Source organism: Nematostella vectensis, chromosome 13, assembly GCF_932526225.1.
Source record: "Nematostella vectensis chromosome 13, jaNemVect1.1, whole genome shotgun sequence".
In the NCBI taxonomy this organism is placed as follows: domain Eukaryota; kingdom Metazoa; phylum Cnidaria; class Anthozoa; order Actiniaria; family Edwardsiidae; genus Nematostella; species Nematostella vectensis.
In genome coordinates, this window is record NC_064046.1 from 10,924,519 (window position 1) to 10,951,356 (window position 26,838).

The 26,838-nt window shown below is 37.8% G+C and overlaps 3 protein-coding genes and 2 long non-coding RNA genes across 5 annotated transcripts; 3 read left to right on the top strand and 2 right to left on the bottom strand.

The window, feature by feature from the left end:
- Positions 1–371: 371 nt before the first annotated feature.
- Positions 372–2,440, bottom strand: LOC125559030. The gene is made up of 2 exons (XR_007306273.1): positions 1,880–2,440; positions 372–859 (listed from the first exon to the last, which is right to left on the bottom strand). It is a non-coding gene; the product is annotated as an uncharacterized LOC125559030 (long non-coding RNA).
- LOC125559031 lies at positions 1,669–2,001 on the top strand. The gene is made up of 2 exons (XR_007306274.1): positions 1,669–1,704; positions 1,839–2,001. It is a non-coding gene; the product is annotated as an uncharacterized LOC125559031 (long non-coding RNA).
- Positions 2,441–4,565: 2,125 nt separating the features above from the next.
- On the bottom strand, positions 4,566–11,558 carry LOC5505892 (palmitoyltransferase ZDHHC3). Its single transcript, XM_032374228.2, has 9 exons — positions 11,239–11,558; positions 10,238–10,362; positions 9,735–9,755; positions 9,626–9,649; positions 9,350–9,401; positions 9,183–9,264; positions 8,634–8,764; positions 7,571–7,617; positions 4,566–4,861 (listed from the first exon to the last, which is right to left on the bottom strand). The coding sequence occupies exons 1-9, from the start codon at positions 11,470–11,472 to the stop codon at positions 4,753–4,755; spliced, it is 825 nt and encodes a 274-aa protein (XP_032230119.1). The 5' UTR covers positions 11,473–11,558; the 3' UTR covers positions 4,566–4,752.
- A 221-nt stretch (positions 11,559–11,779) lies between these two features.
- LOC116613718 (DNA replication licensing factor mcm4-A) lies at positions 11,780–26,387 on the top strand. The gene is made up of 21 exons (XM_032374224.2): positions 11,780–11,909; positions 12,518–12,800; positions 13,231–13,312; positions 13,607–13,810; positions 14,302–14,481; positions 14,680–14,734; positions 14,933–15,004; positions 15,516–15,686; positions 16,144–16,228; positions 16,637–16,783; positions 16,932–17,020; positions 19,598–19,700; positions 20,009–20,069; positions 20,599–20,714; positions 20,934–21,027; positions 21,631–21,785; positions 22,487–22,604; positions 23,077–23,176; positions 24,077–24,218; positions 25,073–25,283; positions 25,915–26,387. The coding sequence occupies exons 1-21, from the start codon at positions 11,855–11,857 to the stop codon at positions 26,005–26,007; spliced, it is 2,616 nt and encodes an 871-aa protein (XP_032230115.2). The 5' UTR covers positions 11,780–11,854; the 3' UTR covers positions 26,008–26,387.
- LOC125559028 (putative beta-lactamase-like 1) lies at positions 17,427–18,271 on the top strand. Its single transcript, XM_048720826.1, has one exon. The coding sequence runs from the start codon at positions 17,456–17,458 to the stop codon at positions 18,095–18,097; it is 642 nt and encodes a 213-aa protein (XP_048576783.1). The 5' UTR covers positions 17,427–17,455; the 3' UTR covers positions 18,098–18,271.
- Positions 26,388–26,838: the final 451 nt, after the last annotated feature.

Genomic DNA, 26,838 nt, shown 5'->3' on the forward strand with positions numbered 1-26,838 from the left:
GCCCGCAAAAACCAGCGGTTATCCATCCAAAAACACTCGGAATTAAAAATGGCGGCAAAGGCTGCTCGAAGGAGTCTTGTCAAAATTATTGGATTTAGAAAGGAAAACAACTAATAGTGGAAGATAAAAAACAAAGCAGCAAAAAAATTGAGCTTCTATGAAGAAATAATTTTGTCGGGGTTCGAGAAGAGCGACGCATATTTTCTTACCAATCTGTTGTCAAGGCTGCACAAGAGAAGTTGCAATGTGATTGTGTTTCTCTAGGAACGAAAATTGAGGCCCAATGGGACAGATCCCCGAGGAAGGAGTCTCTGGGAGATTTCCTTAGAAGGATAAAGTCTGTGAGCATGTCAATTTATTATTATTATTATTCTATCGTTTTTTAAAGCATTTATGCTCTGTGGATTGTAGCTTCAATTTTTACCAAAAGGTCCATGGTGATATTTGTAATAGAATACCTGTTATTTATTAAATAATATGTCTTACATGATTTTTTTTTGCAAATTGATCTACATGTAACTGTTTTCCAAACATCGGTACTGTATATTTCAAACCCCTTAACATATTTTAATAACAACCTTGTACTATACAATTCGAGCATCACTCCCCTTTGAACAATTTATAAAATGCTAAATTCCTATCTCATTATGACTGGGCAAGAAAGTAATTTTTATCTTGCCTTTATCTTTTCTCTAAAAAATATATTCCTAAGCAAAAATAGTAGTATTAGAATTGTCTTTTAAATCCACTTACTCTTTTGCAGCTTGAAGCAGTCATAAAAATCCTTGATACATGAGTCCACCTTTTTCATGAAATCCTTCCAAGCTACTTGGCTTGTACTGGTGTATTTCATTAACAACTGTACAAGGGTTTAGAATACCTGTTATTGTCTGAATGGAATCTATGATTTCTCTATTTTTATTATTCTGGATTGCTTTTACTTAAAAAAGCTTTATTTTTACTTGCTATTCCAAGTCCTTGTTAGCCGTCTTCCTCTTCTATGCCTTATCTTGTGAATCCCATAAAAGGTGATAACTCTAGTTCATGATACCCAAAGAACAATATCAACCAAAATATATTCAACTATATCAATCAAAAAATTACATGTCCCTCGATTTTCCGAGTATTTATTAATTAAGAGTTGTGAGACTTGATTGATAGTTATTGGTGCCCTATACAGTGAGTACAGGAGAGCTTGCTTTAATTTTACAGCAGCAAAACTTTATTATTGAGTTATTTATCAATAAAAGAAGAGTTAGAAACGAAACTTCTATCTCCTACTATATAAATCACTAAGAGCAATAGAAAGCAAGACAAAAACAAACTTAGTGTAAACTAATCCTCTTTTGAATCCTGGGGGTTTTTGTTTACCCGACTCTCAAAAAAACTTAAATCATAAGAAGGAACCACAAATTACCAAAAAGTGATAGAGGATGGCATAGCCACAGGTGAACATAGTTTTCCTTACATGTCCTAAAATCATTTTTGGTTTGTTATGAACAGACACATCATTTACATAACCATTGATGCAATGTCAAGAAAGTATTTTGTGCAGCTGTCCTTACTGTCAGACTAGGCTAAGACTAAGGACCGCTGTGGTAAAGACCATAGTCTAGTGGAAATAGAAACAGAATCTTTGAGACTGAGGAGGTGTTTTAACACCTCAAGAAACTGATGACAATTTTTTAGGATGTTCATGATAACGTAAGTGATGCCTATCCTTTTTGTTTTTGTCTACACATTAGTCTACTCAACTGATTTGACAAATTCCTAGTCTAGCTTCTAGAGCAGCTGTGCAGTAGCTGCTACCAAGTACTCATATATTTTTTTATGCAAAGGAATCTTTTTAGCTAAAGAGGGGGAGGTCAAGCATGCCTACCTGCCAAGTTCTCCATACAGTAGGTCACTCAAGAAATAGGAGCAAAGTAAAGGGCACCCTTTTTCCATATGTGAAGGCACTAATACAAATAAAATAGATGTTGGACCTGTCACATTCCAAAAGTTAAATTAAAACCTAAGGAAAAACCAACAAGCAAGTGTCATCCAGCCTTCAGATGATATTCTACAACTACATTCTGTGAAGGGTCCAGCCCTAAGAGCAAACTCAATCCAGGAATATCGTTTGTTTTGAATTAGTTGTGCTGATTTAGGATGGAAGAGTTAACAAGAACATAGCTTAAGTAAACAAATTTCCATCTGTTCAGGTTTTAGCGGGTGAAGTACAAAAACACTCTCAAATAACAAAATAAGAATTTATGAATATATGAAATAGAGTGGGCCTACGGTTGAACAATTGGGAACCACGGCAAAGTGGACTGAGAATTACGCTTGCTCTGACTTTGAAAGCTAATAACTTCACAAAAACCAAACTAAAGTCGATGGATTTTATAGAACGTTTACTTGAATCTATATTAAACATTTTGTTCTTTCAGGATTTTTAAATCAACGAAAATCAAAAAAGAAAATGGTACTCATTCAATCCTTGCGGATTCGTCCTGACATCACATCTTCGAGAAACGCTGGACGCGCGCGAATATTTCTCCCTTCAAAGCGGAGATTAACACATTGACCCCTGAACCGGCCTGTACCGGCTTTGGGAAGTACCCACAACCCAAAAAATTCATAAATTCAAAATAAACACAACAAGATGAAGATACTCAGGCATCAGTCTAAGGGATAAATGGTCTTGCAGATATGCATCCAACCAAGGTGTTGGCATCTACTCTTAAGCCAAATAATAGCACAGGTTCTTTGACAAATCTCAAATCGAACAAGGAGAGAAAAGCAGAATCACCCCTCTCAATAAAACGCTCAAAATACCACACAAGGGAGAGAAATCAGCAAACACAGCTCAAGACACAAATAGATACCTTTATTCTGATCCTCCAGGTACATTTCCTTGGCCTAAAAACACAATGTACATTCCTTGAAGGATTGTACAACCACGAAAATATCTTTACGTATTGCAAAGCATTCTGGGAGATCCAGGGGAAAATTCACGAGGGGAGGGCCAGTCAACACTCCTCTCCCCAAAGTCAGATGGTTTTTTATAAGTCTTTTCACCCCGAAGCCAAACGAATCTATTCCAGGCCATACAGACCCAGAATAGCAGTGTAAACAATTTTGGAATCAATTTGGTTTCAGAAAAGACAGCATTTAGGAGAGATGAAAAATACAAGCAACCATCAACTTGTGCTGGCTTCAGCACATCGACGAGGGATTAAAAGTGGGGACCGCAAAGCACTGTTGGAAAGCTTGGATACCGCTGACTAGGTGCAGCTGTGTTTGACTTTGACGGGCTGTATAAAACTCAGAATAGGGGGGGAGGTATCTGTTTTCAGTCTGTTTTTTGTAAATTCAGCTCCAAAAAAGCCAGGAGTCAATGGGTTAACAGTCGCCATTTTGTCCTTTGGATGAGAAATTTCCGGAAAGACAGATCAACTCGATCCTCTGCCGAAATACTATCGGCCAAAAATCTCATTTAGATATCAAATCGATACTCATTCGCTCGATCCCCGCTATACGCTCGAACCATCTCATTTTCCGGCTAGATGCGAAATAGAGAACCTCACAAAAACTTTAATAACTTGAAAAGCTTTAGGTTAGACGAGCTGATTTTCAAGACATATACACAGAGAAGCATAACAAAGAAAATGTTCATGAAAGTTTGGTTTGTTCGTCTGATTTGATAGGTTATTTTCTCGTGTTTTTACAGAGGACGCTCGAGTAGATATCCCACTCGCCAGAAAATTCTGATCGATTGACAATCATACGCTCGAGAGTTTTGTCAGTTTCTGAAAAACAGAGGACTTACGGGGGAAAAAAGAGGTTCTCATGAGAAAGACAATGAAATTTTCTTTTGAATCCTGGATTTTTATTAACATCAGATACAATATTTGTGCTGCTTTGGTGGTCTGATTTCAGCGCTCGCGCCAATCGGCAGTGCATTGTTTTCAGAACGCGCCTTTGGTTACCGTGGAAGCGAAATGCTTCGAAAGTGGGGAAATCTGCCGGCATTTGAAAGCGCCGATTTCGTGCGCCCGCGAGCCCATCGTGTATTTATAAATTCACGCAAAATTCGCAAGATACTTATCATAAATAACGACTTCATCTCCCTGTCTGATGCTTAAAGCACCTTGCAACATGTTGTAAAAATCATCTTGTAAAAATAATTTTCTACATTTTCTGTCGAAATTCTTTGCTCTTTTCTAATGGTCTGATTACTAAGACTAAGTTCAAACGTCGTATCATCCATGAGCCGCATTTATTGTAAATGCATGCAAATAAAGATGAAACAATCGACTTGATTAATTTGCGTGCATTTGTATTGAATATACGGCTCATGGATAGTACGACGTTTGAACCTAACCTAAATGTATTTCATTCGGTAATCCCACCTTTCTCAGAGTGGGGACAGGGGGGATTGCAGTGCGAATATAAACGAGGATGACTCTCTTTTATAGCATTTTTGATCTCATAGGGGGAGAGGGTGGAGGGATGTGACCCTCCCTAGATCCTTCACACTGAATTGAACCTTTCACTCCCAAATATTAAAATAACAATGAAGCGATGCAGAGAATTTTATTAAGTGATTCCAGATATATAAGAGCGAAGAATTTCTTGAAATATTTAAAAGCTGTACTTGCTTAGTTAAATTATATAAGAAAGTGCTTTTATTCGAGCTATCTGTCCATATTCCCTTAATTCTGTGCATACTCCACTTGCTAGGTTGTGTGCAGGAGTCCGTTTGCATTAGACCTCGTAGAAAGAGTAAGAAGTTCGTTTTGTTGAGAGCCCAGCAAAGGGAGAAAGCCAATGTACAGAGAACTGCCCCCCAAAGACATCTTGGAGATTTTCATACCTGGAACAAAAATTGAGCGTCAATAAATTACCATACAAGTCAAAACCTGCAGCACTAGTGTCCAAGTGACAAAAATGAACTATGAACACTTTTAAGTCAAAGATAATGTAATCAAAAATCAAAAATGAATATTCTTCTAAAACTGCCACACGGTTCGATTTTACGCTAATGTGGTTACTCTATGCTATATACATAGCCTAGCAATCGAAGAAAAAACACATCCAACAACAAAGATGTAAAAATAGAACCATGGCTAGTGATATCCGTCGATTAAAAGGCTGTACTGAAATCATCTTTATAGCTGAAACAGTGTACAAGCTTATGTGTAACAGCTTTTATTACCCGTTTACAAACGAAGAGGTGCATCCATGCAGCCTTGAATCACAGGAAAGTGTCCTCCCCCCACCCCCACCCTAAAGTGTCGTCCCTTAACAATAGATAGCCATACTGAACAGCAATGTGTTCCATCATTTTGGATATTAAATACAAGTTTATTGGATGACGCTGTTTATGTAGAACATATGAAAAAATGTTTAATTGAATGGCAGGAAGAGGAACAGTCTAGTGATGATCCTAGAGTTATTTGGGATTGGATAAAATATCTTATCCGTTAAGAAAGTATCTCATTTAGTAAAAATCGAGCCCCTTAAAAAAGGAGTGAATTAGAAAAAAATATTAAAAATGTGAAGTTTTACGAGGATCAATTAACTGTAGACCCATCAGCTGATAACTGCGAGAAACTGGACAAAGCCAAATTAGAATGTGAAGAAGAGAACGACTATCAAAGGATTTCCAGAGGATTAGCTATTTTATCTCTGGCTCAATGGGTAATTCAAGGTGAGAGAAATAACAAATATTTTCTTAATTTGGAAAAAACTTGTGTGTGTAAAATAGTGGTTCAAGATGGAACTAAATGCACGAACCCTAAAACAATTATCCTCGACGGGCTCCACTTTTTTATACGGATTTGTACGCAGATAAAGCAGAAACCCTCCGTGATTTGAGCGAGTGTCCTTTTCTTTAAAGTTTATTCCTAGGATACCCTATGTTCCTGCTTGCGAAAGGTCTGCGAAGGCGAAATTACTGTAGCTGAGTGTTTCTTGCCAACTTTTAAAAATAACAAAACACCTGGAAACGGCTTACCGATCGAATTTTATAGAGTTTTTTGGTCAAAGATTGGCGTTCGTCTTGATGAAGCTCTGAACTTTTCGTACCATCACGGCGAGTTATCTACCTCACAAAAGCAAGCAATAATTACCTTGATTGAGGGAAAGACAGACGTTGGTTGAAAACCTGGAGACCCATTTCTCTGCTAAACGTAGATGTTAAAATTTGTTCGAAAGTTCTCGCACAAAGATTAGAAAGTATCCTTCCTTCGATTATTGACCATGGTCAGTTAACCAGTTGTCAAAGGCCATAGAATTTTTGATCCTCGCAGCTTTTGATTTTGAAAAGGCATTTGACTCGATAGATAGAGCATTTTTAGTAAGAGCCTTGGAGGTTTTCGGTTTTGGTGGTTCTTTTAATTCATGGACTAAGGTATTATACAAAAACAGTGTAAGTTGCGTCATGAATAATAGCCACTCCCCCTTTTTTGCCACTACATCGCGGAGTAAGCCAGGGAGATCCCCTCTCGCCGTATTTGTTTATTATTGTTAATATAACTCTTAGCAATTTACATACGAAACAAGCCTTAAATTGAAGGTATAAGGATGGGCGAAAATGAGGTTTAATCGGTGTTATTTGCGGATGACTTAACAGCATTTGTCAAGGATAAGGAATCATATCATTATCTTCTTACTTCAATCAAGTTGTATAGCACATTTTCGGGACTAAGGCCGTATTCTGTATTCAATGCAAATGCATGCAAATGAAGATGAAACAATCAATTCGATTCATTTGCAAGCATTTGCATTGATAATTTGCTCATGGATAATACAACGTTTGAACTTAGCCTAAAAATAAATAAAGATAAAAACTGACGTACTACCCTTAGGACACATGATCCTCGATGATTGCGCTGAACTTGAAGTCACGCGGATAAATTCTACCGTCAATATTCTAGGGGTTTATTTCACAACTTGTCACTCTCTGTTTTATAAGAATAATTTTGATTCCATTGAAAAGATCCTGAAGGATTGATTTGATGGATGGAGCTGGAGATCATTAACTATAACGGGCAGAATACAAATAATTAAGTATTTTGCAATCCCTAAATTACTTTATCAAATGGCCCTTGTTTTTTGTAAGAAAGAATACTTTCAGATATGAACACATCGTTATACTCGTTTCTATGGAAAGGACATAAAGACAAAATTAAACGAGCTTAACCCTGGCACCAAGCCACTGTGAAAGATTCACTTACATCTAATGGGCAGAATACAAATAATTAAGTCTTTCACAATCCCTTTACTTTATCAAATGGCCCTTGTTTTTTGTAAGAAAGAATACTTTCAGATATTAACGCAACGTTTCTATGGAAAGGACATAAAAACAAAATTGAACGAGCAGTTCTAATTAATTTGATTAATAAGGGTGGTCTCAGTATCACCGACATTGAATCAATGGTCAAAGCTCAAACAGTTATGTGCATCAAAAGATTTCTCAGTGAAATTCATCTGGTTGCCCCTAATATTCCACAAAATTTTCAGGGCAAACTCCCCCTTATCAATAACCCTGGCACCAAGCCACTGTGAAAGACTCACTTACATTGTTGTTTTTCTTGACATTCGCTCATTCTTAAGGCTTTCAATTCCCTGGGGGAGAAAACAAATTCAATCTAAGACATTATAAACACATGTCGTACATCTCCAGTCATTGGAATAACCAACCTAATATGGTCTACGCTACATCTTGTTTTTTCTAGGTATCAAACAATTTCTTTCCACTCAATGCAAAAGAAGGTGATATGTTGATCCAAAAGCAGGATATTCTCACAGGGCTTCTGGAATTACGCGCTTGTGCAGAAGCACGTAATTTGGCTTTCTCCGCGTAATCCACAAATTTCCGCGTAATTTGGCTAAATTTTGAAAGACAAAACATTATAGTGCACAGCTGATGTGTTCTTTTAGGGTTCTTATCTCTATTTCTCGTAAAAAAGACAGATTCTATGTAAGCGTGCGATATTTCGAACTGAATTTTGAAAACTAATAAAATGACTAGGCGTTCTTTGCTAAACCGCGAAAGCCTAGGACTAATAATAAAATACCTTTTTTAATTGGCTGGTGGCTAGGATCCAATGAAAACTCACCTAGTATATTTTCGCCCAAAAAATAAACCTTTTTCAAGTTATTTCGTGCTTTCCTTCGGTACAAAATGTAGTTTGGGCGTAACAGTTGATATTCCGTGTAATTTAGCACTTAATCCAGTAAAGAATCCCGCAAAATTTTGATTTGTAAAGAAAAATGTATTGCAAAATCCCGCGTAATTTAGCACGTAATGATTGATTTTTCGCGTAATTTAGCAAAGAATCCCGCGTAATTTTGAGGGTTTTTTTCGCGTAATTCCAGAAGCCCTGTTCTCAGGAAAAAGAAAGGGTTTTTCTGGAAGCCAGTTAACCCTGATTTATTGAAAAAATTCCCGCTAGCAACATGCATCTTATCTAGTCCAGCAAAATACACAGGAAAGGGGCCAATGCTAGCAGGGAATGGTAAGAGATATGTGTGGTCTTCATAAAGCTATCTAACTATACTGTATGTAATAAAGTTATTATCATAAGTTCACAAAGAGGACAAATTGCAATAAAATAGGCAAAAATCACATTTATCCTTACCGTTTCATCCCTAACTACTGACGTAACTTGAGAACAGAACATGACAAGGGTGAAAATGCCAAAGAGAAGCCCCTCAAACACCAGGAAAATAATGAGCAGTATGGATGACGGCATAGTAACAGAAGTACAACCTGCAAAATTGAAACATTTGTTAGATGTGTAAGCATCTACAGTACAGAGTGTTTATCAAAGTGTAGTCAATGGCATGGCCTATCTCCTACAAAGATATTTTTTGTGGTCTCAAGAACATGTACAGTATTGCACAAGATAGACACAGAATATTTATCCAGTTCAATGCAAGCTAACAAGGACATATTTGACAAATAAAAACCCACGAAGATGCAAAAAATATAATGCGATGCACTAACCAAGCAGCAAGGCAAATGTTTGATTGGATAGAGCAAGACAAAATCCTAATGGTTATAAACTTTGTGTCATTGGCTACTCCATGGCTAGTGTGTGATGAAGGATACGAAGAGAAAATGGGATTTCCATGAATTCCTTAACTTGAAAACAGTTTAACTCAAGAAATGCACCAAATGTACTTACCAAACCATTCTTTTTCTGTACAGAGAAATAATTGCCTCACACACAGCAGAAGGGCATAAATTGATACAACAAATATATAAAACTGAAACAGAATAAAACATTGTAATTAGCATCAATGGACATTATGTTTTCTGACAGGAAAGTGTTTAGTTGGTTAATGTACTCACTGTAAAGAGAATAAAAAACTTCTGGTTGTCCTCTCCAACACAGTTATTGATCCTATTAAAAATGTTTGAAAAGTCAGATACAGTATTTATCAAAAATTTAAGAAAAAAACTGATACTAGGATTTCCTTTTTTCAAAGCAAGAGAACTGAAATTTTAAGTTTATCAATTATTCATGATTGCAAGAATATAAAACAATTCAGTATACAGCCCTTAAACTATTTGAGGACATTTTTTGAGCAAGGAGGGGTCCCAAGTGACAGAAACTATTCCACTTACCATGGGCAATGGTGATCCATTTTTCTAGAAAAAAAAAATTTTGGCAGGAGTCATTGAAAAAGAAAAAAAATAAGATAGTTATGTAAAAAAATCAAGTCTTAATGCTTACCTTATGCATCTTTGACAAGTGCTGAAAAGAAAAAAAACAAAGGATGACATTAAAGTAGCCCTGATAATCCCCTTTTTGTTAAATTAATATCAATCTTTAAAATCGTCTGTTGTTATATCAAGCATAAAGAAAAAATAATTATTCAAACATCGTTGAATAAATAAATCTTCAAGAGTCAGTAATGTGTTTGCTGCATGAAATTTAACTAACACATGTGAACACCTTTTTGTATAATTCTGTAAAACAGTGACTAACACTAACAAACCACTTTTTTTCTGTTATTCTATGCACAGGTAGCCCAAGCTATTTATTTGTCTCTATTGATACGGTAAACATAGGGGGAAAAACAAAATTAGTGAAAAAAAAAACTTGTTGAAAAGACGTGTGTAGTCTAGTGTGGTGTTACTTTTTGCATGTTTTCTGGCCATATTAAAGCACCTTTTTCAAGATCCAAGATTCTATGGTGCTACAAAGTATTGCAAACCTTTCTTAAACACTCTCACCTGCAGTGATGCGCCCTATCTAATTTTATACATTCACATCTAGTACAACGCAGAACAGTTTGCCCCTCAGCCAGGCGAAGTCTCTTTAAATTTTCAGTAGTACAATTACCAAGAGGAATTGTGCCCTGACATGAAGAAGAGAAAGTCAAAAACAGGTGAGCATATATTTCTACTATGGTCATTGCAACATGAAAAGCAAATCGCTTGAAAAAAAATGCTGGTTTAAATTGCCCTCTCTATTTTTCTTATAAATATTAGCTTGAGGATGAAGTAGAAATGTTGGGCAGCTAATCTATCATAATTGTATAAAATACTTTTTTTAAAATAAGAGATGAGGGAATGGATAAGTAAATGAAGGTTTCATTCATTATTTAGTAATCATCTGAGAAGATTTACAGCAATTATTCATTTTAACAGTGCCGTATAAAAAGGAAACTAGAAAAATTACTGCAAAGTCTAATTATGCTTTCAAACTCAACAAAAAACACCTGGTTTCAATAAACTTTTCACCTGCTTCAATAGGCCGAGCAAAATTCACAGCTAAAACAAGGTTCTTAATTCTACTTAAAAAAAAAAAGTTAAAGATCATTCAGAAAGATTTTAATCTCGATGAAGGTTCTTTTAAAAGCCAGAAAGGTCTCTTGTAGAAGGTTAGACATCAGATTTTATCTCGCTGGTGTATACTTTAAGAATATTTGGGTAGTTCCGAAAGTACCTTTTAAACGAGACAGCGAGACTGTGTTCGCAAACACTGGAATTGAATACTCAGAGGGGATGTTTGAATAAACCATAGATAGTTTATGTATAAAAATATAGACGCGGGATGGGGATATTGCAAGATTCTACTGTATCGAACTATCGTCCCTGCGGGGATATTAAAATATCAACAGGCGAATTAACAAAAAAAATATCGGAATACTTTTAGACAAAGAGAGGATAGTTTAAAAGTTTGGAGGTGGAATCAAGGATTACAAAAATCCAGATATTTTTGCATTACTTACCGGATCTGTTATCATTGCTCGGACGTGTGCTACAACGGCTAAAACAGCGAGAAATGTGAAGAATACGGCGTGGAACAGACCGGTGCTAGCGTAAGGAATCTCCGGCAATAACATAACAAACACGACGACAATTTCGGCATAAGCCACGAGAAAATAGGTAAAAATAGCACAGCCGATTCCGACGCCATCGGAGACGAACCAAGAGCAGCCACAGCACAGTGATCTAGACTTCATATTTCGCCGTCAAAGCTCGAAAAGCAAGGAGAACCAAAGAACCTCCGCCATTTTTAGAGCATCTGATAATATGCGCCAGCGATTAGCTAAGTGAATAAGCGGTGTATTTCCGAGTAGACATCGAAGTTATTCCGAATATTCTTCGATCATTCCGAAAAAAATAACTTATGATATCTAAACTCTGTCTAAGTTACATCATTGCAAGTTTTGGAAAAAAATATTGAGTAGTCCATTGGCCCACAAAGTTAGCCTATCGATATCTTTCTCTCTGTTTTTAAAGAAAATCGTATTTTACCCAGAAGCCTTACGGGGATTGCTATGATCATGTGATATTTTCGCGGGCTTTTTCCCATGTGAGTAATCGATCGAAGCTTCGAACAACATGTCGGAACCATCTACACCTCGCGGGCGAAAACGCTCAAGAACTAGCACTTCAAGTAAGCTACGGTCTTAATTTATCTACAGTACAATTAAGAACACTCCCTTCTCGATTTTTCGAGTCAGATTTCAGTTTCAATTAGAAATACTGCTGAATTCAGGCATGATTTACCTGATTGAAATGCATAACACGAGCAAAGATTTTGAAAAGTGAAAATCGAATTATCCACAAATATCGACTTCTTACTATCTAATAACTGTACAAATTCGCACACAATTTTGCCTAGACAGTATCAAGTCTATTAATGTTGAATAACCCTGTTATTTTCCTTGTTATTTTTCGCATTGATTTGATATGTGTTATTTGCACAAAGCACCATTATACGTACTTTGTGTGTGCGCTTTAAAATTTCGCGGGAGGACTCAAATTCATACGATTCAAATGCAGACTAAAATTCATACGACCTTTTTCTTTCCTATTACATCCATCTTTATGTTGAGTATATACATCATCAACCCCCTCAAACTATTTGCATAAAATATATTTTATGGTCAAGAAATATAACAAAATTTGGTTTTAAATTCCCAAGAAATATGTTAATAACCATGTGTTTCCCCATTATTGAGCTGTAAGCTAGATGGATATTCCTTTGATTTATAATTTTAGGTCAGTCAACAAAAAGTAGCCGCAAGAGCTCAAGAAATGCTTCCCCAGAGCGTGCGGCAGCTGCTGTTTCACCTCCTTCTCAGCGTCGGCGCATTGATGAGTCTTCTTCGCCACTCCCCCTAGCCCCTACCTCCCCCTCAGGGGACCAGCCTGATCAGGAAAGATCTCTGTTCTCCTCACCTCAGGCACGGCATAACATCGAGACTAGTGAGATTGATCTGAGTTCTCCTCTAAACTACGGAACTCCAAGCTCAAGGATCGCAGGGACTCCTCGAGGGAGTCAGTATCTTTTTGGCCTTTGTTTCTAAGTGGTTTTAAAAGTGAAGTTGAGCTTCTGTAGAAAGCTTCTAGAGTTTTCAGAATTGCTTGGCTCCAACAAGGAAACGCCTTTGTCTGGCTTGGACACTCTCAGAAAAAAAAGCTAGGTTGTAGTTATAAAGTGAAAAATCTGCTTGTACAATCATCATTTCAAACCCTTATTTAGTTGACATACTGGAGTGACATGCACATTTTTGTTAATGAGTTCATGATGCTGTTTTACATGACATTTAATAGTTTTAAGTGATAGTCTACTGTCTTTAACAAAAAAGTATTGATTCTAAATCAACCCTCTGAATGTTGATTTGACCTTCCTCCTTCCTCAAACCAGCTCTGACACTCCTGTGGCAAAATAGCAATCTAGATACTTGTTTCATTCCTTGACCAAATATCAGTGCTGGTACACCAATAAGAAATCGCACAGATATAAGAAGTGATCGTCGCATGCGACAAGTCAATGTTGGCGACCCTACAGTGGTATGTAAGTCCTTGTAGTCAATTGGTAAAAATGTATGATAAGCTTTAAAACATTGTTGAGGTTTTCAAAATCTCTTTTATGCTGTTTTACATAAAGATTTAAGTAGTTCTTGTTATTCTATATCACAGAGTCTTTAACACAAACGTGCTGTTTCTTAATAGGCCAAAATGAATCGATCAAGATATTGATAATTACTAGTCTTATTTGTTGGACTACACTGGTCCTGTTCATTACAGTTATTGTATGCTTATTATAACTTCACCATGCTCACAAAGTTTGTATATTTTACCCAGCCCTCTGAGGCAACAGATCAGCCAACAGGGCCAACCAGTGAGGCAGCCGTTGGGCCACAGCTAGTCATTTGGGGCACAGATGTTGTCGTCAGCGAGACCAAGGAGAAGTTTCGCAAGTTTATCACTGAGTTTGTTGATGAAGAACTTGAGGCGGGAGATGATTTTGATCCCTCACTTCCTGTCTACATGCAGAGGTTGGAAGAGGTAATGATTAAATCAATTTCAAGGAAGATTGCTCTACTGTATTTCTCTTCTGCAAGCTAAATATTGAAAATTGAAGTTCTGTACAATAACATTCTTGTCCATTTTGCCCACCTGTTTGCTTAATTATTGCTGCAAAATCTGGTTTTCTAGAAGATTGGTACCTCTTGGTATTTACTCCAAATTACAATTTCTATCCTAATTCAATTAAGTATCATCAGGACTTTAAGCCTTCCAAATTATTAATACAAATCCTGCATCAAGAATGCATGAGGATATTTCTTCAGCTACAGTAGTATTAGGGTAGATAATCAAAATCCATTTTTGTGGTGGGACATGTACTAAGAGTCCCCCTTGATGGATACTAGATTTTACCCTTTGTATTATATAACAATTATTTAACCCTTTGTATTATATAACAAGTAACTTGAAGCTTGCTACTTCATTTCATATTGAAACACCTGTTTTATACTCAATTTCTCAATTCTATTCAGATCCATGTTCTTGAGACTCCTTTCCTCAACATTGACTGTTGTCAGTTGAAGAAGTTTGATGCTGACCTGTACAGACAACTTGTCTGTTATCCCCAAGAGGTTGTCCCAACGTTTGACATGGCTATTAACGAGATCTTCTTTGAGAAGTACCCAGACACCACATTGGAACACCAGATTCAGGTATAACGTTGACTTTTCTTTATAAAAGTTACAAATAAAGAGATTGTTACAAATAAATAGATCCATCCAGTTGTCAAACCTCCCTTTTTTTCAGATTTCCCAGTAAAAAGGGGTTTTTGCTTTTTTATGCACCTTTCAACTCTGAATTCATCTTCATAATCCTCTCTCATAGTTCAAGGGACCATATTTTATTTGCAGGTGCGCACATATAATGTTGACAAAACAAAGAACATGAGAGCTCTAAACCCTGAAGGTATGCCTATTTCTTCTACTGTACAGTATATTTACAAGTCTACCGTTAAGATACTGGTATAGATTATTTTTCGCAGAATCACCTAAGTGTTTTGTCTAACTGATGCTATACACAATGACAGAATTAGTCATGTTTGCTTGGTTATCCTCTTTGATTCCTCTGGTGCTCATTATTAATTTTGTATCATTTTATCTCTAGATATTGATACCCTTATTACAATTTGTGGTATGGTGACAAGGACGTCGTCAATTATTCCAGAAATGAGAGAAGGTTTGTATATCTACCCCTTAAGAAGTCTTAAATAAAGACAATAATTTGACAGAAATCATTTACCCCAACATCAATTCTTTTTTTTTTTCGTAGTCTTAAAATGTTTTAAAAGAGCCCAAAATCCACTTTTCATGTTATCTTTGCTAGTTGTAAAACACTGTAAAATACCTCCTTAGGCACCCTTGATCTATGTACTGGTGCTCTGCATGCCTTGTAATTTGTTTGGAATAGGTAAATTTCTAATAGATGATAACCATTCTAAGGAAGTGAAATCCAAATTGTGATAGTTCCAGTGATAGTGTTATATAATATTCTATATCTGTCCACCCAACTCGGGCAAAAATTTTATGAAATCTAGACAATACAGTAAAAATGTGAAAACAAACAAACAAACAAAAGAGCCAATGTGGGTGAATACAGAGAATGTACGATCATTCTCACAATCTTGTGACACCCGTCTAATTGTGGTTTTGATAACAGCTGGAAACAAATTATGTGTTTTTGTCTGCAGCATTTTTCAAGTGCTATGTCTGCAAAGCCTCTTTGCGTGTGGAGATTGACAGAGGACGTATTGCAGAGCCGTCTATTTGCCGGAATTGTAACACAAACCACAGCATGGTGCTTGTACACAACAGATCCCAGTTTACTGACAAACAGATCATCAAACTCCAAGAATCCCCAGGCATGCATCTTTGGTAGTCTTGCTGGTTTAATACAACAGTGATCTAAATCTGGCGGAAGCGCCAGCTATTTTCCACAGAGTGCTGTCACTTTTTTTTAAAGTCGACTTAAGTTTTATTTTAATTTTTTTTAATTTTATTTTTTATTTTAAAAATAAAATTCCACCCCCTACTAATCAATTTCCACCGCCTACTTTGAAAGTGAATGAAATACCTGTAAATGATTGTGTTATTGATGATAGAAGATTGTGTTATTGATGATAGAACTGATAAAAACTGTATGGATGATGACGATGCGGTGTCAAGGCTGTAAATGATGGCAATGATGATGATGATGATTGTTTTTTTTTTATCTGATGGCATTGATTGTAAATAATGAAGGTGATATTGTTGATGTTTTGAATCATGTATTGTTTTTGAGTCATATATAATTCAACTTACTTGCTGTTCACAAAACAGATGACATGCCGCCTGGCCAAACACCACACACCATCATGGTCTTTGCTCACAATGACCTGGTAGATGCCGTCCAACCTGGTGACAGGTATGCCTAACAAATGTCTTCTCAAAATGTCATACGTGTAGCAATTGTCAGCAAAAACTGAATGCTTTTGCAATTCGATGAAGTTAAATTTCATATGAACTATAAAATATAGGAATCATGCCCTTTCCATAGTTCAGTTTGTGTGTGCAAGGGTGTCATATTACCATATATAACCTTCACCTGCTGTTGGAATACTATACCACGTCCTATTGTTGCACTTACATTACATTTAATTACAGTGGATCCCTGTCAATAAGATCACTGGAACCCAAGGAACTGCCCCATTGGGCTATTTTTGATCTGATTAAAATTTAGAGAAAATCTATATCTCATTTGCACCTTGAAAGCTCTCTGTGAGGCCTTTTTTTGCACAAGTTATTTTAAAGTTCTGTCTTATTTGTATTTCAGAGTTGCAGTTACAGGTATTTACAGAGCTACGCCGATCCGAGTGAATCCACGTCAGAGCAATGTCAAAGCTGTTTACAAAACATATGTGGATGTCATCCACTTTAAGAAAACCGACAAGAAAAGGCTCTATGAGAGTGATGTCGACAGGTATTCTTTAGTATTATTATTATTTATTGGTACTGTTTATTATTATATTTTATTGGTGTTATTTTATTTACAGACATTGCAATAACAACTCCCCATCTGTTATAGAAGTGTTGTTGTAGTACTGACTATTTGTTTTGGGTTTTGGTAGTGCTGTAACGTTTTCTCAAGAGAGAATTGCCCAGCTTCATCAGCTGGCAAAGCAGCCAGATATCTATGAACGACTTGCAAGGAACCTCGGTAAGTTACAGCATAAGTTTCATATGGTGAATGAAATTCTCTTCAGCGGGATTAAACTCCTCTTCAGGGGGAAAAATGATTGCTTTAGTTGACAGCTATCCGAAACCGTAATATGATTTTATTATGAATATTCTCTAACCTAAGTAAACGCTTTTAATGCTGTAGAAAGTCTGCATGCCTATATAAACATGAAAACCATATTCAAACTGTACATTAATGTTACTGTTCAACAACTTCATCAAATTTACCCCCCTTTGGGCACCTAGCTTAAAGGGATTAATTGCTCAAGCCAGCATATTGTATTTCAGTTATCTCTAGTCTTGATTGCTAGCACACGTTCACAGCTTCACTCTATAATTCTTTGTTCTTTTCAACGTTTATATATCAAGCTCATATTTTTATTGTGGATATAGAGTCTACTTGGCTATTGTAGAAATGGAACCACTAGACCCACTAGCCGTAAGATTCCGTCGTTCTACAAGGACATGGCAAATTATAGCTTCAGTTTCTTGTGTGGTTGCTGTAGTAATAGCGATCCTTTTCGCTTCGATGTGTTACTCGAAATCCTCGTGTAAGAATTACAAATCGTGCGAGCAACAGAAACGGTCACCGCTCGACTCGAGATGCCCCGGTAAACCACCTTTGTTCGCACTACCGAAGCCATTGCCTTCAAGAATCGACGAAGCACTCGACAAGATCGACAAACACCTCCTTTCGATAGCAGCAAAGGCACAGAACAAATCTGCAATTTCCATAAATATCTTTTACAGAGATGCTGTCGTCTGGAAGGGTCACTATGGAAGCAAAATTTACAAAGGGTCAGTTCCCCCTGACGATAACACGAAGTACCGCATTGGAAGTGTTACTAAGATATTCGCGGTTCTTTTGCTCTTCAAACTGCGCGAGGATGGTTTGATATCATCCCAGGATGACCCGTTAAGCAAGTACGCTTCTGAATTCAGTATCAAAAATCCCTTCACTAACGCTCAAATTACCCTCTGGGTACAAGCGAGAAAACAGGAATCGCATAGAGAGGATTCATCTGATTGTCCGCTTTCAGGGGAATCAAAAAACTGATAAACTTCGCCCTTGGTCAAGACATTGGGGGCGTTCCTTCCGTTACTGTTGCTTCATTTCCGGATATGTCGTTTTGTGCTTTGAATGCTGATGCTTGCTCCCAGCCGCTAAAGGCTGCAGTTCCTGACTGTCGTGGCTTTTCCACGGGCGCTGATTATCTTCATGATGTGTGTTTTCCTCAGCCGGCGGAGGCTGGTGTTCTAGACTGTCGTGGTTTTTCGACGGCCTTTCCTCGTGACTCTCAGCAGGCGAATGATTTTTATTTGTACGCACGTGAGTTAGTTGCTGATTATATTCATGATGTGTGTTTTCCTCAGCCGGTGGAGGCTGGTGTTCTAGACTGTCGTGGTTTTTCCACGGCCTTTCCTCGTGACTCTCAGCAGGCGAATGATGTTTATTTGTACGCACATGAGTTAGTTTTTCGTTCTGGTCGCCCGAACTTTGTGGTTTCTCGCCTGCCCGTTCCAAGTTCCCTAAAGATATAGCACAGGGACATATAGTAATTTAAAGACTCAGTTTAAGGCCTTTTTTCTATTTTGCTTATATTTTGACTTGACTCCATTACCAGCAGACATAGATACGGTCTGTCTTTATGTACAGTTTTTAAGTCGTTCGATTGCACCACCTTCGATTCGTAATTATTTAAGTGGGGTCAAGTTATTACATCTTTTCGCCGGTTATGACTATGCATTTACTAAGGATTTTAGTTTATCCCTAGCCCTGCGGGGAGTTTCCCGTAGGATACCACATGTACCTCAGAGGGCTCCACCGGTTACTCCTAGCCTTTTATTGCTAGTTGCGCGAACAGTAGATTTTCAACATGATGCTAACTCTTCTACATTGTATTGCGCATTTCTTCTTGCATTTTTCTTATGGCGCGTATATTGATACAGTTGTATGGTGATTGGGCTAGTGACTCTTACAAATTGTATTTAGAATTTAGTAATTAATCAAAATTGGCGCTTGCGTCCCAGCTACGTGCTTCCATTCAGGCCAGTAGTTAGGCCTTCTGCACTGTTTTGTTGTTTGGCCGGTGGTTTGGTGGCAGAGAGGTTTATTATTATTATTTTAGTTTTTCATTTATCAGTTGGTAGTGATTTTATAATAAACTTCTCTTATGCCAAACACAAAACAGTGTCAGTGGTTTATGTTGGGTTGAGGAATTTACCCCCCTTTGGGCACCTAGCTTAAAGGGATTAATTGCTCAAGCCAGCATATTGTATTTCAGTTATCTCTAGTCTTGATTGCTAGCACACGTTCACAGCTTCACTCTATAATTCTTTGTTCTTTTCAACGTTTATATATCAAGCTCATATTTTTTCCCGCCCTCCCACCCTGGGCTTTGTGTGAAGGGTGGCAGAGAGGTTTATTATTATTATTTTAGTTTTTTCATTTATCAGTTGGTAGTGATTTTATAATAAACTTCTCTTATGCCAAACACAAAACAGTGTCAGTGGTTTATGTTGGGTTGAGGAATTGATAGTTGCATTTATATTTCAGCTCCAAGCATCTATGAGAATGAAGATATCAAAAAGGGAATTCTGTTGCAACTGTTTGGCGGCACTGCCAAAGACTTCACATCTGCAGGGCGTGGCAAATTCAGGTACTTTGCAGGGCAATAAAAAATGCTTCAGCCCTATGTGTTCTTGAACAAGCTTAAGAAGTAAATGTTCTCAAACTATACACCAATAAAATGGTAACTCCAATAAAATGTAATGGTGATGCTTACAAACTTTTCAGGTCAGAAGTTAATGTTCTCAAACTATACACCAATAAAATGGTAACTCCAATAAAATGTAATATGGTGATGCTTACAAACTTTTCAGGTCAGAAGTAAAATGTTCTCAAACTATACACCAATAAAATGGTAACTCCAATAAAATGTAATGGTGATGCTTACAAACTTTTTAGGTCCGAAGTAAACATCTTGTTGTGTGGTGATCCTGGCACAAGCAAGTCCCAGCTTCTTCAGGTGAGAGCAAGCTAAATCTTCATGTTTTATGATGAAGACCCTTTTACAAATTGCTGCTTTATACTCAAATGCTCTAAAAAATGCTTGTTTTAGCACCCTGGGATCTTATTTTTCTGTCTGTGTGTCACTAGAGGGTAACGATTTGAAGTGTGTTTTAGCTCTATATTTGGAAGCTAGACAAGCATTTGCAGTGTCTTAGAAAAATCGTTTGAAAACTCAATTTAACCTTGCTTATCCTTAAGGATAATACTATAATATAAAAATTGTTAACCTGTTTAATTAGGACAGCCTTTGAGGCCAAAGTGTTTTTAATAATGGGATTATAGTTTACTAAAATAGCAATAAATTGCTCTTTCTATAGGACCTCCCACCACCCCCAAAAATTGTATTTTTTGGCAAATATTTCATGAAATGAAAACTTTTTTCTCCCATGCTATGCTGATTTCTAATGTTGATTTTTATTTCTAATATTATTTTCTGTTGCCATTTTGGAAAAGACTCCATTGACAGGAGATTTATCCTCTTGCAGTATGTCCACAACCTTGTCCCTCGAGGCCAGTACACGTCAGGAAAAGGGTCCTCCGCAGTTGGACTCACAGCCTATGTCACTAGAGATCCTGAGACGAGACAACTTGTGCTTCAAACGTTAGTGTCACTTTAACTGCTGTTATTATGGTATACACAAGAGTCAATTGTCTATTATGGCAGTTCTACGCTGTAGAATCTTAGACAAAAAGTGCAAAACTGCTGTAGAATCTTAGACAAAAAGTGCAAAATTTTTATTTGGTGGAAATGGAGGTTGAACTATGCTTTATTGTGATACAGTCACTAATTGTGCATTTAATGGTATTGTTTTGTTCGCAGTGGAGCTCTGGTTTTGAGTGACAATGGTATTTGCTGTATTGACGAATTTGACAAGATGAACGACAGCACCAGAGCTGTCTTACATGAAGTTATGGTAAGGACATGAATTGCAACTGCATAGTACCTTTAATAGGCTGGTTGCATATGTTTATGTATCCATGCAAAACAAGGCAACATTGAGTAGAGGTGTGAAAACCCTACCCTCTATTCTTTTAGACAGCTAAGCATATCTATGAAAAACACATGCTAACAGGCTTCAAAACCTCTTACTTATACCTTACCTATTGATATCAGATCCAGACTTGACAATCCTTTTGTCTTCACTGGCTTCCTGTAAATTATCATTGATCCCCACAAAGGCAGATAGAATGTATGTCAGATTACACACTTAAGCATAGATTAAACAGGGTACCAGGGTCACATTATTTTGCTGCCTTAGAAAAGTTCAACAGATAATGCAAAATTAAAAGAGGTTTATTATGCACAAAATTGAATTAATGAAAAGCTCGACCCCACCTGAAGCCATTCTATATTTGGATCTCAACCAAACCAAAATGGTGTGACACTGACATGCCGTTTTATCTAAGCTTAAAACTAGTCCAGAACAGATATACAACAAATATCTATTGCCCCAGACAGACTTGTGTTTCCACAACCTTTGATGCTGTTCTTTAGCTGTGCTATTTATCTATCACAGGAGCAGCAAACGCTGTCTATTGCCAAGGCAGGTATCATCTGTCAACTGAATGCTCGCACATCGATCCTAGCAGCAGCCAACCCTGTCAAGTCACAGTGGGATCCCCGCCTGACGACCGTCGAGAATATCCAACTGCCACACACCCTCATGTCAAGGTACTGTACTCCATGTGCCCCCCTTTACCGCACCTACAAGCACGCTAGCTGAACCACACCCTAACATAATTAAGTTCACCCCACCACTCAATCAAACATCCTACCATCGAGAATATCTAACTGCCACACACCCTCATGTCAAGGTACTGTACTCCATGTGCCCCCCTTTACCGCACCTACAAGCACGCTAGCAGAACCACACCCTAACATTGCAAGTACCTTACTACTCCTGTTCGCACTTAGCCAGATCTCCACTAGCACCCTACCACGCCTAATTGCACACCCTTCCACACATGGAAATACCCTACCACAACTGTCAACACTTAAGCTCCACACCCTAACACATCTTTCAAATTACTCTGACCGCTTCATAAACACCCTACTACATTTCCTTGCACACCCTACCACATCTTCACAAACACCCTCGTAACACTTTTTCTCACTCACCCTTACCACATCTTCACAATTTCCCAACCACATGACGCCTTCACAAACACCCTACTTCTTTTGCTCACACACCCTATTACGTCTTCACAAACACACTACCACATTTTCACAATCACTATACTCCACTTTCACAATCACTCAATGACACCTTCATGAACACCATACTACGTCTGGACAAAGTCCCTACATGATTAAATAAGGTGACTTTGTATTGCCCTAGTATGATTGTAACATGAGCATTGGTTTGTTGTTAGATTTGACTTGATATTCCTGATGCTTGACCCCCAAGATGAGTTCTATGATCGCCGGCTGGCCAAGCATCTGGTCTCGCTCTACCACCAGACCCAGGAAGAAGAGGAGGAAGATTTCCTGGTAAATTTCTACAGGCCATTCACAATACTATTTGGTCAATGCTACAGCACAATCTGGTCCTGTTCTTAAGTCAAAATAAAGTTTTAGGTCCAAAAGCAATCTGTGTATTCCACAACCATTTGAATTTCATACATGACCCTACATGAGAAAGCAAGAACAAAGTCAATGCTCTGATAACTCAGTGCACTGGTAGAGAGATTATGTGCTCATAGCATATAATTTCACTGAGTTGAGAGTTCTCTTTTATCCAGAAGAATGCAGATGTTATTTTCCCTTTTTCAAAATTTTTTAAGTTTTGAAATGAAATTCTTGGGAGATTGATTTGACCTCAGAGAATCTACATTGAATATTGGGGTTGGGGGAATTTCTAACTAAAATATACAAAAGGAAGTTTTGAGGTTTTCGTTGTTGCAAGATTACCACCCTCTCCCTATCATTTAAACTAGAATAACTTGAATGACTCCATTATCAGGACATGAGTATACTCAAGGATTACATTGGTTACGCTCGCACGTACATCAACCCCCGACTTGGAGAGGAAGCTGCCCAGTCTCTTATCCAAGTTTACGTAGGTAAGAAAATAAGTATTTCAAGGGTCACTCGTATGGCTTAAAAATAAAAAAAAATGCATAAATAAAAATGTTTTACAGCTATTTCAGAACGCGAAGAACAAGTTGAAATTTTAATGATTAGCCAGAGTAGCATCCAAGTTAATTAGGTTAATTAATTTAATTAGGCCTTGGATAAAAACAAATAAGAATAATATTGTTGATTGAACCTCTCGCATCTACGGATGGAAATTAATGGAAGAATGCACTTGGCTTTGATGCGGCTTTACATTAACTCATCCTTGAAATTGTATAAACTATCTTTGTGTATGTTTCTATGACCTGATGAAGTAGAAGACTTTGTGCTTTTTTTACTACACTCATTACACAGCTATCAAAGTCGCATCCACGAGTTTAGAGCATATGAAATACGATTTATTTTATGATATATAACTTGCACTAAGCAATCTCGTCCCATTTTGGGTGGTAAACTCGTGTGAGTTCTGGCTTATAGCGGCCAAATAAAAACAACAGAAGCTAACTAATCCAGTGTTACGAATCAGCCAGTAAGTTTCGAAGTTCGAAGTCAGAAAGGGCTTTTTCACAAATTAAGATTTTATTTTTTCGTTGTTCTCCAGCGTGACGCCCGCAGCCATTTCTCTGTTAATTTAGCCATGACTTTGCCTCTCAAAATGTCACCTGATTTTTTATGCAAGTTCAGGCGCATTCCCAGGATTTGCCAAGGTGGGGTGCGCAGTCATAGGTATCATGAAAAAGGAAAGTATTTGAAGATTCCTTAATTAGAAATGGCCCACCCTTGTGTACGAGCCTGGAGTCGCCAATTGGTCAACCAGATGTAAACTTTCTATGACAAACACTCAGCTGAGAAGCTAGATCAGCAACGATTGGTTCTTGTATTTGCAGAGATGCGCAAGGTGGGAAGCAGCCATGGGGCCGTCACAGCCTACCCTCGTCAACTGGAGTCGCTCATCAGACTGGCCGAGGCACACGCCAGGATGAGATTCTCTGATACTGTGGATATTGTGGACGTCGAAGAAGCAAAACGGTAAGAACATTGTGTAGTTCCAGAAAATATCCATACCCCCATTGATGGGATTGTAAATTCCGGGGGGTTCAAACGGCCAGGAATTTCCAGAGGGGAGGGGGGTAAAATGTCCTTTTTCCTAAACAGCTACTTCCAGGTGGTTGGAAATTCCAGAAGGGTGGGTGGGGTCATACCTACAAACCACTCAATAGGGGGGGGGGGGGGGATAGATGTTTTTTGGAACTACACATTGGGTATAGGTACAGTACGACCTTTAAAACGTGTAAAACATAAAAGAGTATGTGTTGATGAATCAAACGCTAGAATTCAAGCGTTGATTCTTGTGGAGACATGTTTATGTTTGAATTTATCTCATATATGTGATTAGTCAGAAGAAACATTACATTACATATTTTGATGTTCCCGGTTTTACTGCTTGCGTTGTGGTGGAAAGTTGTTACTAACATGTCTGGGGTTATGGTTTTAAAGGATACTGTTTGATACAGTGACACAGTTCTCTTTTATCAGCCTGATTTGTGTGAATATGATGTTAGATGCAGGAGTTTAAAGGTGCAGCGTCATGGTACTGCGTATGTCTGGAGTCAGTGTTGTCGGCTTTTAATTGTCTACAAATAGTTGAACTTTAAGCTGTCAATGCCTTGTTAAAAAAAATGCAATATTCTATTGAAAACTATGTTTATTGACAGTTTGCGGTCATTTTCTTTTAATTTAAGTCTCCAACATGCACCAAAGGCTCGTAAGTCAATATTAGAATTGGACTGAAATTCATTGTGTCTGGGCTGGAGAGCTATTGCAAAGCTCTTACCATGACACTGCCCTTTTAACTTCACTCTAAATGCTTGCCGTCTTTGCAGACTTCATAGAGAAGCTCTAAAGCAGTCTGCCACGGACCCCAAGACTGGGCTGATCGACATTAGTATTCTCACTACTGGCCTGAGTGCGTCAGATCGCAAGAGGCGCCTGGAGCTCGCCAAGTCCCTTAAGGCTCTGCTTACTTCCAAGGGCAAGGTGCCAACCGTGGATTACCAGAAGACCTTCAGCGAGATGCGAGAGGCCTCTGACCTGGTAAGAGCCTTCACAATGTTTGTAACTCAAAGAAGCACTAGCACGTTAAAGAAAAAGTCAAGAAAAAAAAGGAGTAAATGGAAACTTGTTTACTTCAACCAGCGTTCCAAGCGGTTATTGTACGGCCATTCTATACACGTTATTTGGATAGACTTAACGTCCTTTAATAGCTTATCCAAGAAAACAAGGGATTCACAGTTGCATTGTAGAGAGCCCATGTTTTTCCCATCTGGAAAAATCCCTGGAAGACTTCACTCCGTATTGAACCAGGGCATGACTATTTTTTTTCTTTCACTTCAGCTATGACTTTCAACTCGTTTCTGTTGTTTGCCGTTACTTATATACATTATACTATACTATTTATTGTTAGTATAAATTCACTTACATACTATTACGAATCTAGCAATTTTATTGGCTCCCGAACTCACTAGCTCAAAGTGGTTATTTATTATTGAGAACTATTAAAATCGTAATTTGTTTCGAAGGTAGTATGTAAGTGGATTTATACTAATACAATTAGACTACTCGTTCTCGTTTTTTACGCGCCTCGTTGAATATCTATTGAATCATAGAAAACTCAAACTCGTAGTCTAATTGTTAAATATCCTGTATACCTCATTTCCCCCTGCAGCCTGTCTCCCGCGAGCAGTTTGATGGGGCGCTACAGATTCTTAAGGACGAAGACTTCCTGATTGTCACTGGGAAATACATCCGCCTGATGTGAGGCCGCATTTTCTAAAAAGACCTGTTCTACTAGCACTTATATCCTTCTCAGATGAGGGTCTATCCTGTTATGGACACGGACAACCATCTTAATGCTGAATTCCCTTCAGATATTGCTATAACCGCATGTCCCTTGAACAAGGTACGCTAAGTACTGATGCAATGCTTCTGTGAATGAACATCTCTGCGTTGTGACCTCGAGTCAATGTTTTGGCGAATATCATTGGCGCTCTGAAGGTGTTTGCAAGCACTCCCAAAGGGAAGAAGCTAAAACGTCTAGTTATGTTAAGCCTTGTTTGTGGAAGTCTGATAAATTCTCAAAACCTTGGTCATCTACATTGTGTGGTAATATTTGTAAGTAAATATTTATGAAAATGTTGAGTTATTGCTTTTTTCTATCTGTGTGTGCGAGTTAAAACAATACCTGCAGTACGATGTATCTTGCTACATCTCTCTCATTTCTCTCTCGATTCTCAAAAAGAGTGTTGCGCGGAAGTATGTCTTGGCTCTATATGATCGCGCGTGGTCGCAGCTAATTTGACCCTACTCCGATTGATCGCAAAATGGTTTCCATGTAATCGCACCCGATGTAGGGTGATTTCCCCATATTGTCGTACCCGATAATACTGCAATCTTTTGTGATCGAGTGCGCTCACATGGAAACGCGCAGACTACCCATCATTGCAATCACACTCGGTTTGTAGTTTGTAAGGTACACTTTTCAAAGTGGTGAACGTTCTTTGGACTTTGTTGTATTGGAAACATTGAAAGATTTAAGTTGTTTTACCTCGTTTAGAAGAAAAACGCCAACTTTTCACGTCGCTTAAAATCT

Bases quoted from the DNA above. Each gene is read 5' to 3' on its own strand.
- LOC5505892 (XM_032374228.2), bottom strand. From the start codon at position 11,472: ATGAAGTCTAGATCACTGTGCTGTGGCTGCTCTTGGTTCGTCTCCGAT. The intron at 9,756-10,237 runs GTGAGAGTGTTT...TTTTCTTTTCAG, and splicing joins GATAGGGCGCATCACTGCAG to CACTTGTCAAAGATGCATAA. The intron at 9,650-9,734 runs GTAAGCATTAAG...TTTTTTTTCTAG, and splicing joins ACTTGTCAAAGATGCATAAG to AAAAATGGATCACCATTGCC.
- LOC116613718 (XM_032374224.2), top strand. From the start codon at position 11,855: ATGTCGGAACCATCTACACCTCGCGGGCGAAAACGCTCAAGAACTAGC. The intron at 15,687-16,143 runs GCATGCATCTTT...TTCACAAAACAG, and splicing joins CAAACTCCAAGAATCCCCAG to ATGACATGCCGCCTGGCCAA. The intron at 22,605-23,076 runs GTAAATTTCTAC...CTCCATTATCAG, and splicing joins AAGAGGAGGAAGATTTCCTG to GACATGAGTATACTCAAGGA.
- LOC125559028 (XM_048720826.1), top strand. From the start codon at position 17,456: ATGGAACCACTAGACCCACTAGCCGTAAGATTCCGTCGTTCTACAAGG.